A 26428-nucleotide genomic window follows, 5' to 3' on the forward strand; every position below is an offset into this window, starting at 1 on the left:
GTTTTCTGCTTGAGCGGGGGGTTGGACTAGAAGACCTCCAAGATCCCTTCCAGTTCTTGTTATTCTGTTCTGTTATTTCTTCAACATTCTGGGTAAATTACCCCATGCTGGTTAAAATTGGTTTTACTTTGGGTTAAGTCACACAATCTCATTATCCCTCACAACAGGGACATTGATTTAAAGATTGCCATGTGAAGTGTATTTTAGAATCTCCCAATAATAGTATTCCTATTAATAGTACTCTCAATAGTATTCCTATTAAGACAAAACTTGTGGAAATTACCACGGGTAATTTATGTCATTTCAAGAAATCACCAAGTCTTCTGGACTTTGTGCTTAAGGTGGGGGGAGGGGGGAAATGAAACTTGGGGGGGGAGGTGCTTACCGATTAGATAGGCTTGTTGTTATAGCAATGGCTACTTTATATTATTATGTAAAAGTAAAACGTTGAGGTTTGATGTTATTACCGTGTTTCCCCGAAAATATGACAGGTCCTGAAAATAAGGCCATGCCATATTTTTCGGGTGGGAAAAAAATATAAGCTCTCCCCTGAAAATAAGCCCCTCATACAATACACACTCCCTCTGTCCAGGCAGAGCACCATTCACCGTCCTAGCGGTATCCCAAAGGCGACAAACCACGGGAGCGAGGGATGGCAAAGGAGCTCGCATTGATCGGAACCTTTGGGATACCACTAGGTCGGCGAGTGGTGCTGTGCCCAGCTGGAGAGGGGGGTTGCGGGCGGCTGCTCTCTTGCGAGCTGGCTCCCTAAGAGCCAGGCACAGCCTCAGGGGTGAACAGATGTTATAATGGGAAGTGACCATGCTCACGAGCAGCCGCCTGGCAACCCCCCTTTCCAGATAGGCAAAGCACCACTCACTGACCTATGGGTATCCTGAAGTTGCCAAGCCAGGGGAGCACCTGTTCTCTGCCCCCCAGGTCCCACAGCTTGGTGCCTTCAAGATACTCCTAGGTTGGTGAGTGGTGCTCTTCCTGGCTGGAGGGGGGGATTGTGTGAGAACCTGTTTGTGCCTCCCAGCCTCACCGTGCCCGGGCCCAGCTCTCCTTGCAGGGCCAGGGCGCTGCCACTGCCGCTGCCACTGCCGCCACCATTCCAGCATGGCTTCTTCTCCAGCTTCCAAACCCCAGAGGTTGGCTGCTGAGTCTTCCGGCAATGGCCGCTCTGGGAGTGTGCTCTATGGTTGTGGACCGGCTGCCGGAAGATAGATAGATAGATAGATAGATAGATAGATAGATAGATAGATAGATAGGTAGGTAGGTAGGTAGGTAGGTAGGTAGGTAGGTAGGTAGGTAGGTAGGTAGGTAGGTAGGTAGATAGATAGATAGATAGATAGATAGATAGATAGATAGATAGATAGATAGATAGATAGATAGATAGATAGATAGATGATAGGTAGGTAGGTAGGTAGGTAGGTAGGTAGGTAGGTAGGTAGGTACAGACAGACAGACAGACAGACAGACAGACAGACAGACAGACATTTCTTGAAATGACATAAACATCATTCAAAATTATTATTATGATACAGATAGTCCTCGAATGATGACCAATCATTCAGAGACCATCGAAAGTTAGAAGATAGGGATTCATGACTGGTCCTCAAAGTTCAGTTAGAGCTTCTGATAAGTAGTTTTGGAGAATGAGGGAGAAAGATGGGAAGCCACCGCGGTACAGATTTCTTATGGAGTTAGATTAGTATTTTTCAACCTTGACAACTGACTTCAACTCCCAGAATTCCCCAGCCAGTTTTTTCCCCCAGAAATATATTTAAAGTATCAAGTAGAAACCCCATTTGGTATTTTAATGGATGCTTTTGCATCCTTGTTGAGTGCAGCATGTTTTGCTCCTCCAGCAAACATAATTAAATTTAAGAGATGGATATACAAATCATCTCTTTTTATGTTATTGTTAAAGGAAGAATGTTTTAAGCCATCGTTCAGTCCATATTTCACTACAGGGAATCTAACAGAATTTGTTTTATTTAAACGCACACTTTGTTCAGAAATGAGTACAACTGGTTCTTCAGCTATATAATGCAGGCAGCAGTCATTTTATACTTCCCAAACTTCTAGATAAAAAAAAATAGCTGTCATAAATGAGTAAGAATTGATTTCAGCTTGGTGCTTTTTGCAAGACTTCAAAAGTTTTCCTTTTTTCCACCCAAAACCTTTCTTATAAAAGTTACGGTGGGTTTGATTCAAGAAGCAAGATCATTGTTTATTTCAAGAGAATTATTTCTTGAACTCATTTTTCCATTCAATTTCTGAAATTATTTATTTTGAGAGAATTATTTCAAGATGCAGAAGGTTTCCTTTTTAATTTATTTACTTTTTGCATAAAGTTTTTAAAAAATATATAGGTAAAGGTTCCCCTCGCACATATGTGCTAGTCGTTCTTGACTCTAGGGGGCAGTGCTCATCACCATTTCAAAACCGAAGAGCCAGCACTGTCCAAAGACGTCTCCATGGTCATGTGGCCAGCATGACTAAATGCCAAAGGCACACAGAATGCTGTTACCTTCCCACCAAAGGTGGTTCCTATTTTTCTACTTGCATTTTTACATGCTTTTGAATTGCTAGGTTGGCAGAAGCTGGGACAAGTAACGGCAGCTCACTCCGTTATGCGGCACTAGGGATTCAAACCTCCAAACTGCTAACCTTTCTGATCGGCCAGCTCAGAGTCTTAGGCACTGAGCCACCGTGTCCATATATTTGTAAATATACATCAACATTATTACAAGGACAGTGTGGCATCTGAGTGTCATTCATTTTGATACAAAAATAATATTGATACACATGAGAATTACTACATTAATCAAACTTATGTGGTTCTAATGTTATTATACATATTTATGTCAACACATACCGTATTTTTCAGAATATAAGACACACCTTTTTCCCTCAAAAAAGAGGGTGAAAATCTGGGTGCATCTTATACACTGAATACAGCATTTTGTGGCCTCCCTAAACCCCGCCCCCTTCACCAAAATGGCTGTACATAGCCTTTAGGAGGCTTCCAGAGTGCTCCTGGGGGCTGGGGAGGGCCAAAATTAGTGAAAAATGGGCCATATTTTGCTTGTTCCTCCCCCCACCCCCAGGAGCACTCTATAAGCCTCCTAAAGGCTATGCATGCCCCTTTTTTGATGAAGAAGCGGACCTGTTTTTGCAGAGTGCAAAAACTTTTTTTTAATTTGCCTCTTCAAAATCTTGGTGTGTCTTATACTCCGGTGCGTTTTATACTCTGAAAAATATGATAATCCTTCATTCTTCAGTTATTCAATATTTGCTACACTCTTCTAATAGTAATAGCATTATTCCTCAGCATACTTGATAGCACCCTTTTTCAAAATCTGATCTTAACCTCTACCTTTCACTTTAAATGTACTGTGCAAAAATATGCCTAACAATATTCCCCCTATTCCTAATTTCTTAATCTGCTCTAATTCCTAATGCAGCCAGTCTTGTTTTAACAAAAAAAAAAAGATCCTTACTCTCCATCGTCTCTCACCCTCTTAGAAATTTCACTTCTTCTCTTTAACTCGCCTCCCATACTCCTCCCTTGGGTCCTAATCTACATCTTTCGTATTCTACCAAGCCATTATTTCTAACTCCACTATTTTTTGCTGCCAATCCACCCCCAAGTCTGCCAAATCCTCTTATCTCTTTTGCTTTTTTAATTCTTGTTTGTTGGCTTTTGTTAAATCAACCTTTAACACTGATTTAGAAGTATGTGTGATGTTTTTTTTTAAAAAAATCCTAGCCACCAAAGCTTCTCTCTTTAAATAGACACCTTAACAAGCTTAGCTCAATAGCAACCAGTGGAAGCAGAAAGAAAATAAATATATCAAGATATATACTGCTCTTTATACATACAAGTTCCAGCAATTTGCTTTCAAAGTAACAATTTTCATAGTTTTTTTTTTAAATCGGCATCAGTAAAATGCTGTGTTTTCAAACCAAAACATCTCAAGGTGTATTTCAATAGGCAATGATGATTAGAAAACAAACAATATTGGTACCTATTTTTAAAATGGTTTTGAATTCCCACCTCCTTACAGGAATAGCAATTAATTAACCTAGTTAAAATGGGATATTCCAAGGTGGTTTGGTTGCTATGCACTGGATTTCAACGGCATTCTATAATTTTATCTTCAAGATGAATATTCTTGGAGAAAAGAAAGCAATGACCGAAAAGCAGATCTGAAAATACTGAAGGATTTCTACATAACTTTCAATAAATCTTCTAGAGTTTCTAACTCACAGAAGTTGAAGTATAACAAGGGGAAATGGAAAGAAATATTTGTTTCATTTATTTATTAAGAAAACCAATGCTCAACTGATTCATGGTAAATATGAAATATGAAAAATACTCTGGTGTAGTTGGCTATGCGCCATTCACTTAGTTCAAATGTTCTTTGCTTGAAGAGCATGATTTTCTTTTTAAAAAATTACTTCTCTGTGTAAAGGAATTTATTTATGTACTAAGCCTAGTATATAAAATTATCTGCTACAATGTCCTACCTGTCAACGACTATTTCAGCTTCAACAACAACACACGAGATCACAATAGATACAAACTTAACGTAAACTGCTCCAAACTCGATTACAGATGATACAACTTCAGCAACAGAGTGGCCAACGCCTGGAATGCTCTACCTGACTCCATTGTTACATCCTCAAACCCCCACAGCTACAACCTTAAACTGCATAAGCGCCCCAATGTGCCTACTGCCCCTGTCCTAATATTCCCTTGAATTTCTATCCATTTCATGTATTCATAATCATGTTTATACTTATATCTCTTATCTAATTCATGCTTGATGAAATAAATAAAATAAATAAAATAATTGCATAAAAATAAAAATAAAATGTCTTTTGTTAGGGAATCCTGGATCTACCAGGTCGGAATCAAATTTCCACTTCTGTATGCAGCTATAGTTTGCAAGATGTTACTGTGTATATTAGAGCCAGCTCTACCAACTCACTTTCTCCTGCATTCGTTCAGTTAGTTTAAACTAGAATTCTAGTTTAAAAAGTAAACTAGATTACCCTCATCTTGTCTGTTTTTTCCTTCCCTGTTTTAGATAAATCCCAATACTTTTCAGAATTAAACAGTTTTACCCATTAACTTCTTCAAGGGAGGAATCTGCTTTAATCCAGTTTAAGATAAATTCCAATCGTTTTGGCATCAATAATTTTGCCCTAACAACGGAGAGGAGGAAGGATGAGGAGGGAAAGGAAGAAAGGGTAAAGCAGAGGAAGTAAGGGAAGGGAAATAAGAGTAGGAGAGAGGGAAAGAAGGAGGAGAAGAGAGGAGGAGGGGAGAAAGACAGGTGAAGAAGAAGGGAGGAAGGAGAAGGGGAAAGAAGAAGGCAGAGAAGGTAGGTTGAGAAGAAGGAAGGAGTGGGGTTGTTGCAAAATAAGATGAAGGCATTGGGTGGCAAGAAAGTGACCCAAACTGTGTACTATGTATTTGTAAGAAAATAGCGATAAAGATTAATGATGAATAGATAAATGTTAATAGTAATTATAAGAGAGTATATTTGTGAATGAACTTGAAAGAGAAAATAATCTTTAAAAATAATAATAATAATTAATAATAATAATTTTGCCCTGAATTTCATCAAGGAAAGAATCTCGTTTTAATCCACTTTTTAGAAAAATTCCAAATGCTTTTTAAAATGTTAACAGTTTTGCAAGTTAACTTCTTCAAGGAATGAATCTGCTTTAATCCAGTTATAAAGAAAGATCGGTACTTTTAAGCATCAACAGTTTTGCCCGTTAACTTCTCCGAGGAATGGATCTGTTTTAATCTGGTTCTATTTTCTTTGGCTACCTCTTTAGCGGTTTGAATTAAGATAAAGGGATTAATTTCAATTGGAATTTATTGCTTTTTCATTGTTGTGACTCAGCAAACCGATCAGTGTAACAAACACATGAATTGTGTTCAGTGGTACTTTCCCGTTAGAAGCGGTGACGGTATGTCTCATAACAAGCCAGGAAATTATAGCAAAATTCCAGGACGTAGTGAGAAGGATCTTCTCTGCCAACTTTGCCATATCTTATTTTGATCTGTCCTATTTTGATATTAAGCTGCCCCCATTTCAGGTCCGTTTCAAAAAAAGGCAGATGGAAAGAAGCATCACCAACACACTTCTAGAACATGGTTCTGTTTTATTTCATCTCAACAGATCCTAGAATTTAAGGGGGTCGCATTAAAATTGACCTAAAATTAATATATTTGTTTAAATTGCATGGCACCCGGAGCTCCTCTCCAAGGGAGATGCGGGGCTAAGAAGCATGGAATATAGATGTATATAAATAAATGCTTAATAGTCTCCACGACACATATTTAGAATCTGGGGAACTTTCAAGGTACAATTACATTTATTTTGAAATCATGCTGGCTTAGAGATTTTTCTCCCCTTCGTTCTTCTTCTATCCTATCTCCAAATTTTTTCAGTTTCAGCTTACCTGCTTTGCGGTTGTGAACTGCTGTTGACAAATTCTTGCACACGTCGTCTATCAGCAGGAGAAGCAGGGGATGAAAGAGGACTAGGCTAAAAAACCAGTGAGTTTGATAATCTTCTAAAAGAAAAAAAGGGGGGTTGCTCCTGAGCACAGGATGTCACCCAAAAAGGATGCAGAAGAAGTTTGGAAAGGTATCTGCCAGCGAACAAAATCCTTGTGGCACCAACTTGACTGACTCTCTTAATGGGACCTGAAACCTGGTTTTGGCAGCTATTCCCTTCCCTGAAAAATAGAATTGGGTAGCTTCTTTTCCCCACTGGTTAAAGAGACAGTGACACCTGCGTGCCATCACTTTGGAGAGCCAGATGGTAACCATGGGAAAAAGGGATTTGCCATGCCACTGCTTTCTTTTACATCCAAAACATCCTTTATGTCCTTCTGATAATTCCAAGTAGACCTAATCCAGCAATCTACCACCTTCTCCAGCTTTCACAAGAAAGGAAAACCTGTCTGGTGGAAGGAAGGAAGGAAGGAAGGAAGGAAGGAAGGAAGGAAGGAAGGAAGGAAGGAAGGAAGGAAGGAAGGAAGGAAGGAAAGAGGGAAGGAGGGAAGGAGGGAGCAGAAAGAAGGGAGAACCTAGAAATAAGGAGAAATTTCCCGAGAGTTAGAACAAGTAATCAGTGGAACAACTTGCCTCCAAAAGTTGTGAATTCTCCAACAGTGGAAGTTGTTAAGAAGTGATTGGGCAGCCATTTGTCAATATAGAATAATAGAAGGGACCTTCAAGGTCTTCTAGTCTTGTCTGAAATTGTATAGGGTTTCCTGCCTAAGCAGGGGATTGGACTAGAAGACCACCATGGTCCAACTGTTATTCTATTCTATTCTATTCTATTCTATTCTATTCTATTCTATTCTATTTTATTCCATTCCATTCCATTCCAGGACTGGAGGCTAAAACATATGAAGAACGGTATCAGGAACTGGGTATGTCTAGTTTGATGGGGGGGGGGGAAGAACTAGGGGTGACATGATAGCAATGTTCCGAGATCTCAGGGGCTGCCCCAAAGGAGTCAAGCTATTCTCCAAAGCACCTGAAGGTAGAACAAGGAGCAATGGGTGGAAACTAATCAAGCAACTTAGAACTGAGGAGAAATTTTCCTAACAGTTAGAACAATTAATCATTGGAACAACTTGCCTCCAAAAATTGTGGGTGCTCCAACCCTGATTTTAAGAAGAGATTGGACAATCATTTGTCTGAAATGGTGTAGGGTTTCCTGCCTGAGCAGGGGGTTGGACTAGAAGAACTTTAAGGTCCCTTCCATTCTGTTACATATGAAAACCAGTGTAGGTCATTGTTGCATTTCCTGGCGTAAATAATTCCCCCAATTCTAGTGTTCAGAACTGGGGAATGGCATGATAGCACTCAGTTTGCCAACACTGGTATAGGGTCCCCTGCTTGAACAGAGGGTTGGACTAGAAGACCTCCAAGATCTCTTCCAACTCTGTTATCCTTTGCTCTGTATTCCTTACACCATTTGCTCTGGTTGGTGGGGTGGGTGCCATCCCAGACCAAACAATATTCTTTGATCAAGCACTTTCAGCTGTCTAAAATGTACCTTGGAAGCCAAATCTGTCAAATGTTAAGATACCCCCTTGAAGGTTTCAGTTATCCACGGCGGCCTGTTTGTCCTCTCCCAGTGGAATGAAGCCGGATAATTATGAATCCTTATAATTGAGAAATATAATCAAGACAGTTTCTTGACCCTTGTCCTAACTGTTTGATGTCTGGATGAGGAGATCATCTGACATTCAGCAGGATTACCCTTGATAGCTTCCTTCTTGCGCTCAACAATGCTTGGCTAAATTGCAGTATTGTTTGATTCCATCCAGGGACCACAAAGCATGATGAGATGAACAGTGCACTTTCTATGACAGCCCAGCTCAAATGAATGCCGGCAGAGCACTTTCTCAGGGCTATAATTTTAGCTTGCCTCTTTTTAAATTCAAGAGACAAGGGATGATTCAGTCAAATGCTACAGAGGAAGAATGGTGGAATCAAGGAAGTGATTCCAAGTGTTCTTCTATTAAGGGAGGAAACAAAGTGCGCTGCTTAAAAGAGAAATACTCTGTGAAACAGCAAAGAGAATTTAGCTGAATTTGCTCTTGAACTGCATAGAGTTACGTGTTTGTTGGAAATAAAACAGAAGACTTTTTAACGAGAGAAAAATCTTCAGTTTTCATCTGAACTTTTTGTGTTTATAACTCTCTCTGCGTGTATTGTATATTCTTTTTTTTTTTACAGAAAATGCTTTTATTGAACAGTTTTTTAACACAATTATCATCTTTGCAATGTTTCCACATCAGTATACCTGCCTTGTACCATTTTTGTCCATACATGTGTACATATATTTCTTTTATACATGATAGTCCATTTATATATTATTTTATCTACAATACCTTTTATGTCCACACATATGGATTTATACTTCCTTTATACTTATTACTCTATTAATGTACTATTTTATAAAGAATACATCTTATATTGATATATGTGTACATATATACATATTAATCCCTTTTCAATGGTGAAAAGAGTACAGTTCTACATGTAGGCAACAAAAACGAAATGCACAGGTACAGTATCGGAGGTACCTTGCTCAACAGTAGTAATTGTGAAAAGGATCTTGGAGTCCTAGTGGACAACCATTTAAATATGAGCCAGCAGTGTGCAGCAGCTGCCAAAAAAGCCAACACAGTTCTAGGCTGCATCAACAAAGGGATAGAATCAAGATCACATGAAGTGTTAATACCACATTATAATCCTTTGGTAAGGTCACGCTTGGAATACTGCATTCAGTTTTGGTTGCCACAATGTAGAAAAGATATGGAGACTCTAGAAAGAGTGCAGAGAAGAGCAACAGAGGATTAGGGGACTGGAGGCTAAAACATATAAAGAACGGTTGCAGGAACTGGTTATGTCTAGTTTAATGGGGGGAAAAGACTAGGGGAGACATGATAGCAGTCTTCCAATATCTCAGAGGCTGCCACAAAGAAGAGGGAGTCAAACTATTCTCCAAGGCACCTGAGTGTAGAACAAGAAGCAATGGGTGGAAACTAATCAAGGAGAGAAGCAACTTAGAACTGAGGAGAAACTTCCTGACAGTTAGAACAATTAATCAGTGAAACAGCTTGCCTCCAGAAGTTGTGAATGCCCCAACACTGGAAGTCTTTAAGAAGATGTTGGATAGCCATCTGTCTGAAACGGTATAGGGTTTCCTGCCTAGGCAGGGGGTTGGACTAGAAGACCTCCAACGTCCCTTCCAACTCTGCTATTGTATTGTATTGTATTGTATTACTATTTCATATGTGATGCATCTTACATTTTTTATCTTGTTCATTTATGAGATTTTGTAATTATTTTCTAATTTCTTAATCTTTCTTCCCTTAATGCTTTATTAATGTATTAATGCTTACTATGTGTATTCTATATTCTGTATTCTAACATTTCAACAGTTGAGGTAGAAGGGTGGTGTGTAAACATAATGGTACAGATTGTAGACTATGATGGCAGTGCCCAATAATTTCATGGTTTTGACTGACAGTTTAGAAGGAATTGAGAAGATTGCCAAACTATTGTTATCATAAATATCGCCTTGGGTTCCTTGTCGATGTTCCTTAATGCATATAAATCAATGTGACAAAGGAAACCAATTATGGTCTTACTGCTCGCTGCTAATGTTTATTATCACAACACACTGCAAAACGACAATACGTTTTTCATTGAATTGGTGGTTTTCAAACGTGGGTTGGGTGGGGAGGATTGCAGGAAGTTGAAAAATGAGCACAACAAGAACTGGAATAGATGAAAAAATATCAAAATGCGAAGATTGAGTATTTATTAAAAGTTGTTCCTAACAGATTTGATTTTTTGTTTGTTTGATTAGGTGCCATCAAATTGATGTCAGTTCTTAACAAACATAAATATTTTATCCAGGACAATTTGTCCTCCAAACTGATTTTTCACCTCTCCCCCATAGAGCACCCATCTTTATTTCTGGTTATCCTCTCTTTCTTTCTTCCATTTTCCCCAAAATTAATGTCTGAGATAATATCCACACAAAATATACAGGTAGTCCTTGACTTACGACCGGTTGCTTTGTGAACATTTGAAGTTAAGACTGATGTCCTTAGGACTACTTACAATCCAGTTTTGAACTTCCAACAGCAACCCCCCAACACGATCACGTGATCTCATTCTGGGATCTTGGCAACTGGCCTGCATTTAAAGCCATTTGCAGTACCCCACAATCTGTGCGGTCCTTGGTGTTCTCTGAGTTTGCTTGGTTTCTTGAAGACGTTTCACTACCCAGCTAGGTAACATTATCAGTGCTAGAAGGGAGCGGGGTTTGCTCTGGGTTTATATGCAAATGGCTTGCTCCTCTCCCTTCTAGCACTGATTGCGTTACCTACTTTGGCTAATGAAACATCTGCCAAAAAAAAAGAAAAAAAAGACCAACCAAGAAACCCAGTGTCACATAATCACAATTTTTTCACCATCATTTGCTTCCAATTTCTGGAAAAAAGCACCTATTGCATAGAATGGACTTGTGTAAATTTCTGCAACCCACGGCTCTGGAGCCACATGTGGCTCTTTCATCCCTCTGCTGTGGCTCCCTGTCGCTCAAAATATATGTCACAACTGCCAATGTGCGATACCCATTGGCATGCTATTTATTGGTTTCGACCCATCTTTTTTTTTCAGAGTTCAAAATATTTTTGTTGCATGCAGAAATAAACAATTGTTTTCTCTGTAGCAGTTCATTGATTTCATAAATGCAAAACACTATAGTTTTTTTTATACATAGCATAAAGGTAAATAATAATAATAATATATGCAGTGCTGTTGTGGCCCAGCAGGGTCCAGTTGAGCTGCTGATGGACTCGGATAGCGAGGAACCATATGAGTCTGCTCTGGACGATATGGAGGACCCTGTGCAGGGTTCAGACTCAGAGCAGGGTCCAGAGAGGCTGGTTGGCCACCAGGAGGCGCCTGAGGCATGGAGCAGTGGGAAGGGTCAAAGGCAGTTTGTCCCTGATGCTAGATTGAGAAGGGCTGAGAAATGGAAGCAGCAACTCAGTAGGCAGACTCACAGAAAATGATTAAGTACAGGTGGTTGTGGATTGGCCCCTCCCAAGAGAGATTGTAGGTGAGGCGTTGGGAGGGGACATTTGCAGGAAACAACAGTTCGAATTAGTAGTTTAAAAAAATCTATGTATTCTAGCCGTGTCTGCTTGTTTGGACTATCTGTGTGGCTTCATTTGAATTATCTGGGTTGCTCTATTGAACGTGAGTTGTCTGGGCCCTCAGCCAAAGGATTTGTTATCTCAGTAATTAAACAGTGGCAAACAGCCAAGCCTGTGTTCTGGTTTATTCACAGGTGTGGAGAGGGGGGTCAGAACACAGTGCTATCTTCATTTTAGATGTCAACAGGGGTTTGTGGCTCCCGTTGTTTTCTTTTCTGTGAGAGATGGGTCCAAATGGCTCTTTGAGTGTTTAAGGTTGCCGACCCCTGGTATAAAGTCTCCATCATTAATAACTGCTCCAAGAAAGGACATAAAATGAGGTATGGTCATGTGGTGACCCTGTTACAACCTTAATTCTGGACTCAATTACAATTGTAAATTGAGGATTACCTATATGCATCCACTCTAATTAGATGTTGTCTCTCTTTCTCCTTCTCTCCCCCCTCCCCCTCCCTCCCTCTTCACTAACTCACACAAACACACACACACACACCGAGGCAGTGTGCATGACTTGAATATTTCCTGGAAAGAAAATGCAGAAGAAAATGTAGATGCCTCTGAAAATTACTACAGTGCTACCTCAATACTAATCGTTTAATTGATTCCAGGTGGTGTGATGAGTACCAAAAACCGATTAGTACCAATTTCTTCCCATAAGGATTGGGAATGTAATGAGTCACAAGGCAGGTGAGACTGACTAGTTCTAACTTGTGCATTGAGAACCAAACAAACAATGAGTACCGGGACAAAATGTTCATGACAAAATGCGTTGAGAAACAAATCTGCTGAGTATCAAAGCTGTTTGTGTACCAAGGTATCACAGCACTAGTAACTTGGTTGAAAAGCATTCCAGATGCTCAGTTCTTCACAGTCTCCCTACATGGCTTGAGTAATATTTACAAAATCCCTCTAAATTGCAAGTATCTGAAATGTCCATTGTTTTATTAATCATCGTTACAGGTTTGTTTAAGAGCAGAACATTTATTTTTTTTAAAAAAGCAGGTTGAAAGTGTTATTTGCACAATGCAGCTGTCTAAATCAATATATCGAAACTAATTGATTAAAGTTGTTAAAATGTCAAATGGAGCTGCAATATAAATGAGACATAGCGTTTAAAAAATTTAATGGAATAATATGACTCTATACCAAGTCGTGCAGAATGCTGTTACCTTCCCACCAAAGTTATACCTATTTATTTACTCGCATTTGCATGCTTTTGGACTGCTAAGTTGGCAGGAGATGGGGTAAATAACAGGAGCTCACCCCCCCCCCCCATTGTGCAGTGCTTGGGTCTTGAACCTGGGCTGTCAGCTTTCCAGATAATAGAATAGAATAGAATAGAATAGAATAGAATAGAATAGAATAGCAGAGTTGGGATGGACCTTGGAGATCTTCTAGTCCAACCCCCTGCTTAGGCAGGAAACCTTACACCACTTCAGACAAATGGTTATCCAACATCTTCTTAAAGACTTCCAGTGTTGGAGCATTCACAACTTCTGGAGGCAAGCTGTTCCACTGATTAATTGTTCTAACTGTCAGGAAATTTCTCCTCAGTTCTAAGTTGCTTCTCTACTTGATTAATTTCCACCCATTGCTTCTTGTTCTACCCTCAGGTGCCTTGGAAAATAGTTTGACTCCCTCTTCTTTATGGCAACCCCTGAGATATTTGAACACTGCTATCATGTCACCTCTAGTCCTTCTTTTCACTAAACTAGACATTCCCAGTTCCTGCAACTGTTCTTCATATGTTTTAGCCTTCAAGGAATACACTTGTACTCATTTTGTATCTAACTTGGACTCCTGATTTCTTGCGGCTGACATAAGGTGCCTCCTGTATGGCACTCATCTGTAATGGCTTCCACATTAAAAAGAGGACTTCAGGTGCAGAGAGGAGGATATCCATATACCTCTCTCTGCAGTACATCATAGAAATCATTTAGGAGAAGGTATGGATGGAATCCAACATCTGCTAAGCATAGGAATCCAAACTAAAACACCTCCACTTCCAATAAAGAGAGGGCTGTTATATTTCTGGGTCATATACAGAGAGATGTTCATGATTTTGATTTCTTGATGTGTAGGAACTTTGAGAGAAAAAGAACTTTTTGTGTCAGGCAATCCCATCAAATACTTGGAAGTAGTATTGTGTATCAATAGCACTGGTGGTGCAGTGGTTAGAACGCAGTATTGCAGGTAACCCTGCTCACAGCCAGGAGTTCAATCCTGACCAGTTCAAGGTTGATTCATCCTTCCATCCTTCTGAGGTCTGTGAAATGAGGACCTAGATTGTTGTGAGCAACTTGCAGACTCTGTAAACCGCTTAGAGCAGGTTGTAAAGTACTGTGAAGCGGCATATAAGTCTAAGTGCTATTATTATTGTCATCCCCATGCTACTCGCATAGCTAAACCTGCTTCGGTCCCTCAATCTCTCCTGGGGAAGATCACTACCAGTGAAATTGTTTTTTTTTCCCCCTTTGGTAATCTTCCTTGTCTTGATGCAACCTAAAAACACGCTTCTCCTTTTAGCAGCTATGACGCACGCAGCTGACTCACAGTTTTTATCCATTTGGGCTGTGTGGCACTTCAAATTCAGGCTCAGAAAGGCATTTCGGAGCAAGTGGGAGTTGTGAATGTTGCACCTCCCTGCAAAGCCACAAAACAGATGTATTTTTCCTAGGATATTTAGAGAAGGAATTGCCCGGCAACATTCTGGGTCATTGGCATTGGCTTCAAACTCCCTTATAGGTAGGAAATTTTGTTCTTGTATTCAGTCAAGAGCAACCTTCCTATAGCTTAGATGCATTATTTCTTTTTCTCCATTCTTGGATGAGGGACACCAAGTTTTGACCTTCTCTAGGTGGTTTTTGTAGCCACCATGTACAAACCTGTCCATTTCTGCTCATTGGATTTTGGTTTTAGTCCTGGATTAGTCTCCTAGACCTTGCCTGCCCTTCTTCATTTCCTCTAAATTGGTAGGTAGGTAGGTAGGTAGGTAGGTAGGTAGGTAGGTAGGTAGGTAGATGATAAATAGATAGGTAGGTAGGTAGGTAGGTAGGTAGGTAGGTAGGTAGGTAGATAGATAGATAGATAGACAGACAGACAGACAGACAGACAGACAGACAGACAGACAGATGTGTGTGCATATGTTCCAGCATAACTCTGGAATGCCTTGAGAAATTTCAACCAAACTTGGTACACAGATGACTTACTCTCCGGAAAAAAATACTGTGGGGTGTGTGTTCTGTTAAGATACAGCCTGTTGTGTCTTAAAATGGATTCTACTGTACTGCCATAAAATGGCTTCTATTGTACAGTGCAGTGGAGTTTCCATGGTAACAGTTTCACAGTAATCCACAAGGGGGCTCCCCTGGTAAGAGGGAAAATCCAACATTAGAAATTACGTTTAATCTGGACATTTTTCTCCATAAATAAATACCGGGGCAATGGCGGGTTATCAGCTAGTCTTTCATAAGAATTTATAAGATAAGAATTGGGCAAATCCTTCAAGTGAGAAGTTGGGTCAAAGAAGAACACAACTATCAACAGCTAGGATTGGAACATATACTTCAGTCAGTTGATGGAGAGGCATTGACAGGGGATGGGAAGTGATTGTTGTACGTCTGTAGAAGGAATGGCAGAAGCTGGGGGTGGAGTTAAAAGAGGGATTAGCCTAGAATCCCCACATAGCCCCAAGCAGATTAAGTCCAACTTCCCTTGAATTCCATGGATCCTTATTTATTTTTCAAGCAGGTGCTAACCATTAGTTGAGAAGATTCCTGTCTATATTTAGCAATAAATCAGTTTAATTAGACCTTCACATGTGGACCAAGTCTTTCACACCTGAAAGTGTCCAGGTGGTGCAAAATGGGGCACATCCATGATTCATATCATCAATATCACGTCACACATGACTTCATCATGGCTTCTTCTTCTGATGCAGCCTAAAACTGTGTTTGCCCATATTTGATAGAAAAATCAAGAATTATATATTTCATGTTTTATTTGCAGACGAGTGCTAATTTTAAGGATCTTTTTCCACCTCCTGCAATCAATTTCCCTCTCCCAAGCCTACACATTTAACGTTTGTTCCCTTAACAAATAAGGAAACCTCTCCCACACAGATAATCCTTGACTTATGACTATTATTGAGCCTTAAGTTTCAGGCACTAAGCAAGATAGTTGTTAAATGAGTTTTGCCCCATTTTACCACAATGGTTAACTGCAGCTGTTAAGATAGTAACCCAGTTGTTAAGTGAGTCTGGCTTCCCTATTGACTTTGCTTGTCAGAAAGTCACAAAAGGCGATCCCATGACCCCGGGACATTGCAATGGTCAGAAATACATGCCAGTTGCCAAGGGCCTGAATTTTGATCATGTGACCATGGGATGCTTGCAACGGTTGTGTGAAAAATGGTTGTATCACTTTTTTTCAGTGCTGTTATAACGGCAAACTGCATTTCTGTTTCATTTGGTCCTGGAGTCCAAGTTTTACACTTCATTACAAGCAAGTGCATGAACTCCAGGGAAGGAAAATTTAAGACCTGCCTTGTTTCCTGGCCAGTGATGAAGAAAGAAACCCCACAATGTATAGGCACCAAATAATAAAATGGGAAATATTTGACTGCTCGTCTAGTGAAGGGAAGGACCAGGGGAGACAGAGTAGCAGTATTCCAATATTTGAGGTGGTGCCACAGAGAGGAAGGGGTCAAGCTATTTTCCAAATAGCTGTCTCATCTGAAGGCCAGACAATGAATAATGGATGGAAACTGAACAAGGAGAGAGTCAACCTGGAAATAAGGAGGAACTTTCTGACAGCGAGAACAATCAGCCAATGGAACAGAAATTGCCTTCGGAGGTTGTGGCAGCTTCATCACTGGAAGCTTTCAAGAAGAGATTGGACTGCCATTTGTTGGAGATGGTGTAGGGTCTCCTGCTTGGGTGGGGGGTTGGACTAGATGACCTACAAGGTCCCTTCCAACTCTGTTAATCTGCAATCTGTAAATCTGCATTCAAAGTGCATGGCATGTATGCACAAACAGGCCTCATCCAGGAAGGGAAAGTGAAGCCCAGGGAAATTCCACCTCTTCTTTTATGAATGCAACGTTTTAGAAAACTATTTAAAATCGAACTTCTTTGTTCATGGAAACATCCTTGATTAGAGGAAAATTAGAGGGGGGGGGACTAAAGGTTTTTAAGAAGAGATTGGAGAACTATTTGTCTGAAATGGAATAGGGTTTCCTGCTTGGGCAGGGCATTAGACTAGAAGACCTCCAAGGTCACTTCTAACTCTGTTATTCTGTTAAAATGCTCCCTGTGTTGTTCAAATTGGCGTTTCTCAACCTTGGCAACGTTAAAACATATAAAATTCAACTCCCATAATTTCCCAGTCATGATTATGTCAAGTGAATTGTACATTTAAAACCTCTAAGGTAGTGTGTCCCCATCTTCTCAACTACACAGCCACTTCAAGATTTATGAACTTCAACTCCCAGAATTCCCCAATCATTATTTTGTTGTTAGTTGCAAAGTTGTGTCTGACCCATTGCGACCCCATGGACACTGTTCTTCCAGGCCTTCCTGTCCTCTACCATCCCCTGAGTCCATTTAAGCTCATGCCGACTGCTTTGGTGACTCCATCCAGCCACCTCCTTCTCTGTCATCCCATTCTTCTTTTGCCTTCAATCTTTCCCAGCATTAGGCTCTTCTCTAGTGAGTCCTTCCTTCTCATTAGATGGCCAAAGTATTTGAGTTTCCTCTTCAGGATCTGGCCTTCTAAAAGCAGTCAGGGTTGATCTCCTCTAGGACTGACCGGTTTGATCTCCTTGCAGTCCAAGGGACTCGCAGGAGTCTTCTCCAGCACCATAGTTCAAAAGCCTCAACCGTTACTATATCTAGTAAATTGTATATCCCACAATGGTCATGAAAGTTGGAACTTAAAAAAGCAAGACCAGAAAAAAATTGACTCGTTTCAGCTGTGGTGCTGGAGAAGGCTTCTTTGTATTCCTTGGACAGCAAAGGTGACTAACAAGTAGAGCACATAAAAACTAGACATGTCACTAGAAAAAGAAAGAAAAAATCATAAAATAATGTTTCACTTATTTTGGCCATGTCATGCAGGACAATTCATTAGAGAAGGCAATTATGTTTAGAAGGGTTAGTGGTCAAAGGAAACCAGGCCATCCAAGAACAAGGGGGCTGGACACCATCAAAGTGGACATCATCCAGAGCATAGAAAAACTCAAAAAAGTACTGCAAGATAGGAAGATATGACCCATAGAATCACCAAAAGTCAGACACAACTGAATGGTTGACATCATCATCATCATGAAATTGTCTACTCAAAGCCTCTAGGGCAGCATATCTCAACCTTGGCAACTTAAAAAGTGTGGACTTCAACTCCCAGAATTCCCAAACCATGATTTAAGTCTAGTAAGAGCTGTAGTGGTGAAGTGGTTAGGGGAGCAGTACTGCAGGCTACTTCTGCAGGCAGCTGGCAGTCAAATTGCCAAATTGCAGTTCAAATCTCACCAGGCTCCAGCTTGACTCAGCCTTCCATCCTTCCGAGGTGGGTAAAATGGGGACCCAGATTGTTGGGGGCAACAGGCTGACTCTGTAAACCGCTTCGAGAGGCCTATAAAGCGGTATATGTCTAAGTGCTATTGGTAGTAAATTATATATGGAAAGCCTCTAAAGCCGTGTTTTTTTTCAGTCCTGGAAACTTCAAGATGTGTGTCCCAAAGGTGCTTTCCTTTCAAAAGGCAACTGGAGTTTCTTGTTTTCTTTGAAGACATTTCACTTCTCACCCAAGAAGCTTCTTCTGTTCCGATTGCAATGGTGGAGAATGGAAGGATTTATATGACAACCATGAGGTGGATGACTGAGAATCTCCATAGACATTCAAGACGTGTGGATTTCAACTCTCAGAAGTCCACACATTTTGAAGTTGTGGAGGTTGAGACACCCTGCTTTATGGTATAAGAGGAGTAGTAGGTAAGCAGTTGAGAGATAAATCAAACAATGTCTTAGTGACCTATTTCTCATCATAAATCATAAGAAGAGATGAATGTTGTGAATTATGACTACCATCATAAAGGGAGAAGCATGACTTGGCCCTCACTACTGGTGACCAAAGTGCTGTGTGAAGGCCAACAAACATCGGTTAAAAAGTCTATGGCAATTCTCAGTCATCCAGGTCATGGTTGTCCCAAAGGCGCTTTTTCAGGAGGCAACTGGACTTCCTGGCTTTTCTCTGAAGACGTTTCGCTTCTCATCCAAGAAGCTTCTTCAGCTCTGACCCCACCATCCAGTCAGAGCTGAAGAAGCTTCTTCGATGAGAAGTGAAACGTCCTCAAAAGAAAACCAGAAAGTCCAGTTGCCTTTTGAAAAAGCACCTTTGGGACCATCGGTCCAAATGTTGACTTCAAAACTTGCCTTGCTCAAGAAAACTTAAAAGAGGCCAGAAATGATGCTTCACTCATTTGACCCATGGACTTTGAATGGTGGACATCATGGAGACGATGAGTGAAGAAGACAATATTCGGAGCAGATGAAGCGCGCCTGGGCTTCATGGAAATCAACAACATGCGAAGTTGTGCATAAAAAAACACTTCGATTCTCTGGATACTGGAATGTGTTATATTCTCGGCTTTCTTACATAGGTGCAGGAGCAGAGAGGTCAAACAAACGGAATTAAATCGGCCTACTATGGCGACATGGGAGAGAACAAAATGGACAGCCAAGAGGGAAACAAGCTAAAATTGCAAAGAAGAATGATGCGAATGCATGCACACCTCGCCAAGGGCACCGTTCTAGAAATGAAGGTTGCTGTTTTTTTGCTCGCAACGATGCAGCCTGTATCTCCCCACATTTTTTTTAGCTCTGACATCGATCTGACCCCTTGACGTACTGAGCGATAGTGTGATGATTTTTTTCTTCTTCTTCATGGTTTTAACCATGGAGGAAATCCCCTGTACCCTTTAGTGCATAAAGTCATGCAAAATAAAATAAAATAAAATAAACATCCACCCACCCTGCGCAAAAAACTCAAGCCGCTTCGTTTGGGCGGGAACGAGGAGAACTGCATCGCTCAACCGTGTGAGATGGTGGAGAAAGATGTCCACGAACAGCAGCATGCAGAATGGCCGTTCTGGTGGCGAAGGGATGGGCGTGGCGGCTTGCTTCTTCTTTTTGGCTTTTTGGAGGGAGGAAGCTTCGGGCACGTCTCGTCAGATATACAAAGTTTTAAGTTTACAGGACAAGAAAAAGCCAGCCCAGATCTCCACCCCACCCCACCCCCGCATCCCACCCCAACCCCAACCCCTGTAGAGAAGATTAAATTGGCTTGCTTGTCCATATTGAGTCGGAAATCCCGTCCCCCGTGGAGGACAGAGGCATAGAGCCACTGGGAGTGAAAGGGTCGGTGTCGGTGTCCGTTTCCCCCTCAGCCAAATAACGTTTCTCCTTCATCCAACTGTTTCCGCCATTTGGGCCGAACAGGAAATCATCTCGGTCTTGAGAGATGCTGAACCCGCTCGGGGAGCGTTCGAGTTCCTCGTGGTTGACCGAGAGCAGGGATAAGGGGGTGTCGCTGTCTCTCTGCCTCTGCCTTGAGGAGAATCTGTCCGAATGGGGGCTCCAGAGCTCCCTTGGCGGTGACTGGAAGGAAACCTGAGGGTCCATGAAAGCCACAATTGGCAGGACGGTGGGCCTTTCGGAGTAGGCTGCGGAGAAGGGCATGGCTTGCCATCGGCCTGAGTTCTGGTCACTGAAGGGCAGTGAAAGGGGGTTGTGACCACAGTCCTGGCTCGAGTACCCGAAAGGGGGGACTTTGTTCACGGGGACATGGTGGAAGCTTGGAGACAGCTCATGAATGGAAGGCTTGGAGTACTTGTAAATGATGGATTTCAGTTCAGAAAAGCGGTTGTCCTCAGCCGGGGAGGTGGCTTCTCTCAAAGGACACGTGTCGGTGACTTGGACCTGCAGCTGGCCCAGATGCTGCTTGTGCATGTCTACTAAAAAATCCAGCTTCTTCCCCATGTCGTGGACCTAAAAGACAGCAGCCATCAGAACTCAGCTGGGATAAACGATTGGTTATCTCGACTAGGAGCAAAACTATCCCCCAACTGAAAATTGACCTCGGTCAAAGATCATCATAAAGATCAAATGTCATCACAAACAAATGCAGCAACAGCAAAACACTTCAACAGATTAACAGAGTTGGAAGGGACCTTGTAGGTGATCTATTCCAACCCCCCCACCCAAGCAGGGGACCCTACACTATTTCTGACAAATGGCAGTCCAATCTCTCCTTGAAAGCCTCCAGAGATGAAGCTCCCACAACTTCCAAAGGCAACTTCTGTTCCATGGCTTGATGGCTCTCCCTGTCAGAAAGTTCCTCCTTATTTCCAGGTTGAATCTCTCCTTGATCAGTTTCCACCCATTATTCCTTGCCTGGCCTTCAGGTGTTTAGATGTTAGGTGTTTATATCTGTTTTTGAAGGAGATGCTGAGATTTTGCGGAAAGGGCAGAGAAGGTGTTGAGACTTTGAAAATGAGATGTTTGGGTTTTTTGAAAATGAGATGAAATTTTAGATGTTTTAGCCTTTGGGGAAAATGCACAGCAACTAGGATGATGGAAGGCTTGAAAACTAAAGCATATGAACAATGGTGCAGGAACTGGGTACGGCTGGTCTAGAGAAAAGAAGGACTAGGGGTAACATGATAGCAGGATTTCAATATTTGAGGGGCTGCCACAGAGAGGAAGGGGTCAAGCTATTTTCCAAATAGCTGTCTCACCCAAAGGCCAGACAAGGAATAATGGATGGAAACTGAACAAGGAGCGATTCAACCTGGAAATAAGGAGGAATTTTCTGACAGTGAGAACAATCAACCCATGGAACAGAAATTGCCTTTGGAGGTTGTAGCAACTTCATCACTGGAAGCTTTCAAGAAGAGATTGGACTGCCATTTGTTGGAGACGGTGTAGGGTCTCCTGCTTGGGTGGGGGGTTGGAGAGATTCAACCTAGAACTAAGGAGAAACTTCCTAACAGTGAGAACAATCAACCAGTGGAACAGAAGTTGCCTTCAGAAGTTGTGGGTGCTTCATCACTGGAGGCTTTTAAGAGGACACTGGACAACCATTTGTCTGAAATGGTCTAGAGGAGTGATGGCGAACCTTCTCAGCACCAAGTGCCCAAACACATGCATGTGCACTGCAGTACTGGAAACCTAAGGACCAGCTGGCTGCTGCGCATGCATGTGCCAGAAGACCAGATGGCATGCGCGCACCGACCACCTGCTCTTTGGGTTTTTGGCAGTCCTGCGCATGCGAAGACTAGCTGGCCAGTGCGCAAGCAAGTGCTGGAAACTAGAAGAGCAGCTGGCGACAGGGCATGTGCCCCACAGAGATGGCTCGATGTCCCACCTCTGGCACGCGTGCCATAGGTTTGCCATCGCGCGTATAGGGTCTCCTGCTTGAGTAGGGGGCTGGACTAGAAGACCTCAGAGGTCCCTTCCAGCTCTGTTCTGAAGCTGAACAACATGGAGCCAAACTGCTGAGCGTTTCCTACCTGTCTTTCAACTCTGACAAATTTCCCCATCATGCTTTGGTCTTCAGGATCCTCTGAAGATGCTTTGCTTATGAACGGCTCATTCCTAAAAGGAAATAAGGTTCCATTTTACATAGAGGCCAAACAAAAGAAAACCATTGAAATTCTTCCCACCAATGTTTCCAGTTCACAGTGCAGATTTACACAGAAGGGATGAGGTTTTTTTTTATTTTTAAATATAAGAATGTACATTTTTCAGTTTTAACTGCATTAAACATATCCATGGTCCACACTACGTTGGAGCCAGAGGTGAGATTCCCCTACCTTCCCTACCGGTCAGTGGTGGGATTCACATTTTTTTTACTACCGGTTCTGTGGGCGTGGCGTGGTGGGTGTGGCTTGGCGGGTGTGGCTTGGTAGGCATGGCAGGGGAAGAATATTATAAAATCCCCATTCCCTCCCCACTCCAGGGGAAGGTTACTGCAAAATCCCCATTCCCTCCCCACCCAGAAGAATACTACAAAATCCCCATTCCCTCCCCACCCAGGGGAAGGATACTGCAAAATCCCCATTCCCTCCCCACTCCAGGAGAAGGTTACTGCAAAATCCCCATTCCCTCCCCACTCCAGGGGACGGATACTGTAAAATCTCCATTCCCTCCCCACTCCAGGGGAAGGTTACTGCAAAATCCCCATCCCCTCCCCACTCCAGGGGAAGGATACTACAAAATCCCCATTCCCTCCCCACTCCAGGGGAAAGTTACTGTAAAATCCCCATTCCCTCCCCACTCCAGGGGAAGGTTACTGCAAAATCCCCATTCCCACCCCACTCCAGGGGAAGGATACTACAAAATCCCCATTCCCTCCCCACTCCAGGGGAAAGTTACTGTAAAATCCCCATTCCCTCCCCACTCCAGGGGAAGGTTACTGCAAAATCCCCATTCCCTCCCCACTCCAGGGGAAGGATACTACAAAATCCCCATTCCCTCCCCACTCCAGGGGAAAGTTACTGTAAAATCCCCATTCCCTCCCCACTCCAGGGGAAGGTTACTGCAAAATCCCCATTCCCTCCCCACTCCAGGGGAAGGATACTACAAAATCCCCATTCCCTCCCCACTCCAGGGGAAGGTTACTGCAAAATCCCCATTCCCTCCCCACTCCAGGGGAAGGATACTGTAAAATCTCCATTCCCTCCCACTCCAGGGGAAGGATACTGTAAAATCCCCATTCCCACCCCACTCCAGGGGAAGGTTACTGCAAAATCCCCATTCCCTCCCCACTCCAGGGGACGGATACTGTAAAATCTCCATTCCCTCCCCACTCCAGGGGAAGGTTACTGCAAAATCCCCATCCCCTCCAGATCAGCTGGGACTCGGGAGGCAGAGAATAGATGGGGGCGGGGCCAGTCAGAGGTGGTATTTACCGGTTCTCTGAACTACTCAAAATTTCTACTATCGGTTCTCCAGAACTGGTCAGAACCTGCTGGATCCCACCTTTCCTACTGGTTCGCAAATGTGAGGGTGCACGTGCTTGCTTCACTCACGTGCCCCTCATCTGCATATGCACACCGCCTTCTGCGCATGCACAGTGCTTACGCATTACAGCGGGGTGGCTGGGCGGAGCTTCCCGCAGCTGCTGCTCCCGATTCGCTCAAACCGGTGAGAACTGGCTGAAGACCACCTCTGGCTGGCGCTTAATGGAAATGCTGGGGGGGGGGAAATGATGACACCAGGGAGAAAATGATGGAAATGTGGCTTTCACTGAGTGGCAACCCCGCCCCCCGCCCCCCCAAAAAATGTCACCTTGGAGACTGCTGCGAAGGGTAGGAGAACGTGCCCCCTTTCTGTGATTTCCTGTGTCTGGGAGTAGATGGAGGCCCAGGTGCAAAAACCATATCTATTCTGAAAAGAGATGGAAACAGAACATAAGGGCTGCTAGATGTAGTCGTATTATATACTGTAATCACTCAGGGGGCTTGGCAACTTTGAGGCTTGTGGACTTGAACTCCCCAGAATTCCCCAGCCAGCATTAGGACAACCTGCAATAGGCCTGTTGGTCAAATAATGGTAGAATAACAAACGGAAGGGACCTTGGAGGTCTTCTAGTCCAACCCCCTGCACAAGCAGGAGGACTTATACCATTTCAGACAAGTGGCTATCCGTGTATGTCTAAGAGCTGAAGACTTAGAGCAGGGGTGTCAAACTCGTGGCCCACGGAGCAAATACATTACATGCTGGCCCGCCCCCATCCGGTTTAGCGAAGGGGGAAAAGTCCTGATATGTCATGTGACACGGCCATGACGACGCGAGTTTCACCCCCCTGTCTTAGAGCATGTGGAGGCACAAGTTTAAAGAAAGATGTTTTACAAGAAAGAAATTGCCATTAGCAAAAATGTTCCTTCCTGCCTTTATCTGTCTCCCTTCTCTTACCCCTCTTTCCCATCCATCTCCTCCTTCTTTCCTTCCTTCCTTTCCTTTCCTTTCTTTCTTTCTTTCTTCCTTCCTTCCTCCATCCATCCATCCATCCATCCACCCACCCACCCGCCTGCCTATCTATCTATCTCTATCTATCTATCTACTGGTATCTATCTATCTATCTATCTATCTATCATCTATCTATCTATCTATCTATCTATCTATCTATCTATCTATCTATCTATCATCTATCTATCTATCTATCTATCTATCTATCTATCTATCATCTATCTATCTATCTATCTATCTATCTATCTATCTATCGGTATCTGTCTGTCTGTCTGTCTGTCTGTCTGTCTATCTACCGGTATCTATCTATCTATCTATCTATCTATCTATCTATCTATCTATCTATCTATCTATCTATCATCTATCATCTATCATCTATCTACCTGTATCTATCTATCTACCTACCTACCTCTTCTGCCTTGATTTCACTGGGCAAGTGAATAGAAATATAATAATTCAACACATAATCATCTATTATGTAGCTGAATCACTGGATCTTATAAGCCCCTTCTCCACAGAACTCTTCACTTGATTCCTGCATTAACCCATCTCTGGGTCTGCATAACACCCTGAACGGTAAACCAAGCGACCCACTTAGATGTACATAAAATACTGAACTACACACACAAATACACAAAACCCACGTAGACTTAAACTAAGATTTCTAATTCGTATGATTGAATATGTTAGGTGACAACAATTTATAACCTTGCCTGAGATAAACATCCAGACTCTTAATGGAGTCTGTTGCACAGCCATCAATTTCTTACAAGAGTGACACCTTTGGAGTATTAGTGCTTGCAGTGACAATGCTATCACCGGATACAGGACAAACTCTCAATCTTTCCCTCCCAATATCATCTCCACGATTAGACTACAAACAGGGCCATGTCCTCTTACCTTGTTTGAAGGTATTTGATTCTGGAAAGCATGTCCAGATGTCCAGCTGAATATTGCTCTATCACATCCTTTACGTCATAAGGCCTCAAAGTCTCCTTAAATCTCTTCTTATAGAGGCGGAACTGTAGAATCCTGGTCCAAGAAGAAACAGCAGAAAAAGGAGTTCCTAAGGCAAGACTAGAACTCACCGTCTCCTGTTGATTGGCTCAAAGTCACCCAGCCAACTTTCATGCCTAACACGGGACTAGAACTCACAGTCTCCTGGTGATTGGCTCAAAGTCACCCAGCCAGCTTTCATGCCCAAGGCAGGACTAGAACTCACAGTCTCCTGGTGATTAGCTCAAAGTCACCCAGCCAGCTTTCATGCCCAAGGCAGGACTAGAATTCACAGTCTCCTGGTGATTAGCTCTAAGTCATCCAGACGGTTTTCATGCCTAGACAGACGTCTTCAGACACTGCTAGCTCTTTGGCTTTGAAACGGAGATGAGCCCCCTGCCCTCTAGAGTCGGGAACGACTAGCACATATGTACAAGGGGAACCTTATTATAATATTCACTGGTAGTTTATTAAAAACATCCAAAGGATATCACATAATCATAAAAACCATGTGAAATAATAAAAATCAGTCACTTGTAACAGTAACCACTGATGTGAAATACTTATCAAGTATTAAGACTTCTCTCAGAGGAAAAAGTAATATTACTAAG

At 42.3% G+C, this 26428-nt stretch overlaps 2 protein-coding genes across 2 annotated transcripts in view; both read right to left on the reverse strand.

Annotated features, from left to right (window-relative positions):
* The window catches only part of HHLA1 (HHLA1 neighbor of OC90), a 74472-nt gene extending 67715 nt beyond the window's left edge, over positions 1-6757 (reverse strand). The window contains exon 1 of the mRNA XM_081952236.1: positions 6493-6757. The gene's annotated coding sequence lies outside the window, so the exon portion shown is untranslated. The remainder of the gene's footprint in view (positions 1-6492) is intronic.
* A 12656-nt stretch (positions 6758-19413) lies between these two features.
* KCNQ3 (potassium voltage-gated channel subfamily Q member 3) overlaps positions 19414-26428 on the reverse strand; it is a 206388-nt gene continuing 199373 nt past the window's right edge. The window contains exons 12-15 of the mRNA XM_081949866.1: positions 25722-25853; positions 24141-24239; positions 22361-22445; positions 19414-20837 (exon numbers count right to left, since the gene is read on the reverse strand). Coding sequence (XP_081805992.1) covers positions 20124-20837; positions 22361-22445; positions 24141-24239; positions 25722-25853 — 1030 coding nt within the window. The 3' untranslated portion in view covers positions 19414-20123. The remainder of the gene's footprint in view (positions 20838-22360; positions 22446-24140; positions 24240-25721; positions 25854-26428) is intronic.

The sequence above is a fragment of the Natrix helvetica genome (assembly GCF_964273705.1).
Source record: "Natrix helvetica genome assembly, chromosome: 4".
Lineage (NCBI taxonomy): Eukaryota > Metazoa > Chordata > Lepidosauria > Squamata > Natricidae > Natrix > Natrix helvetica.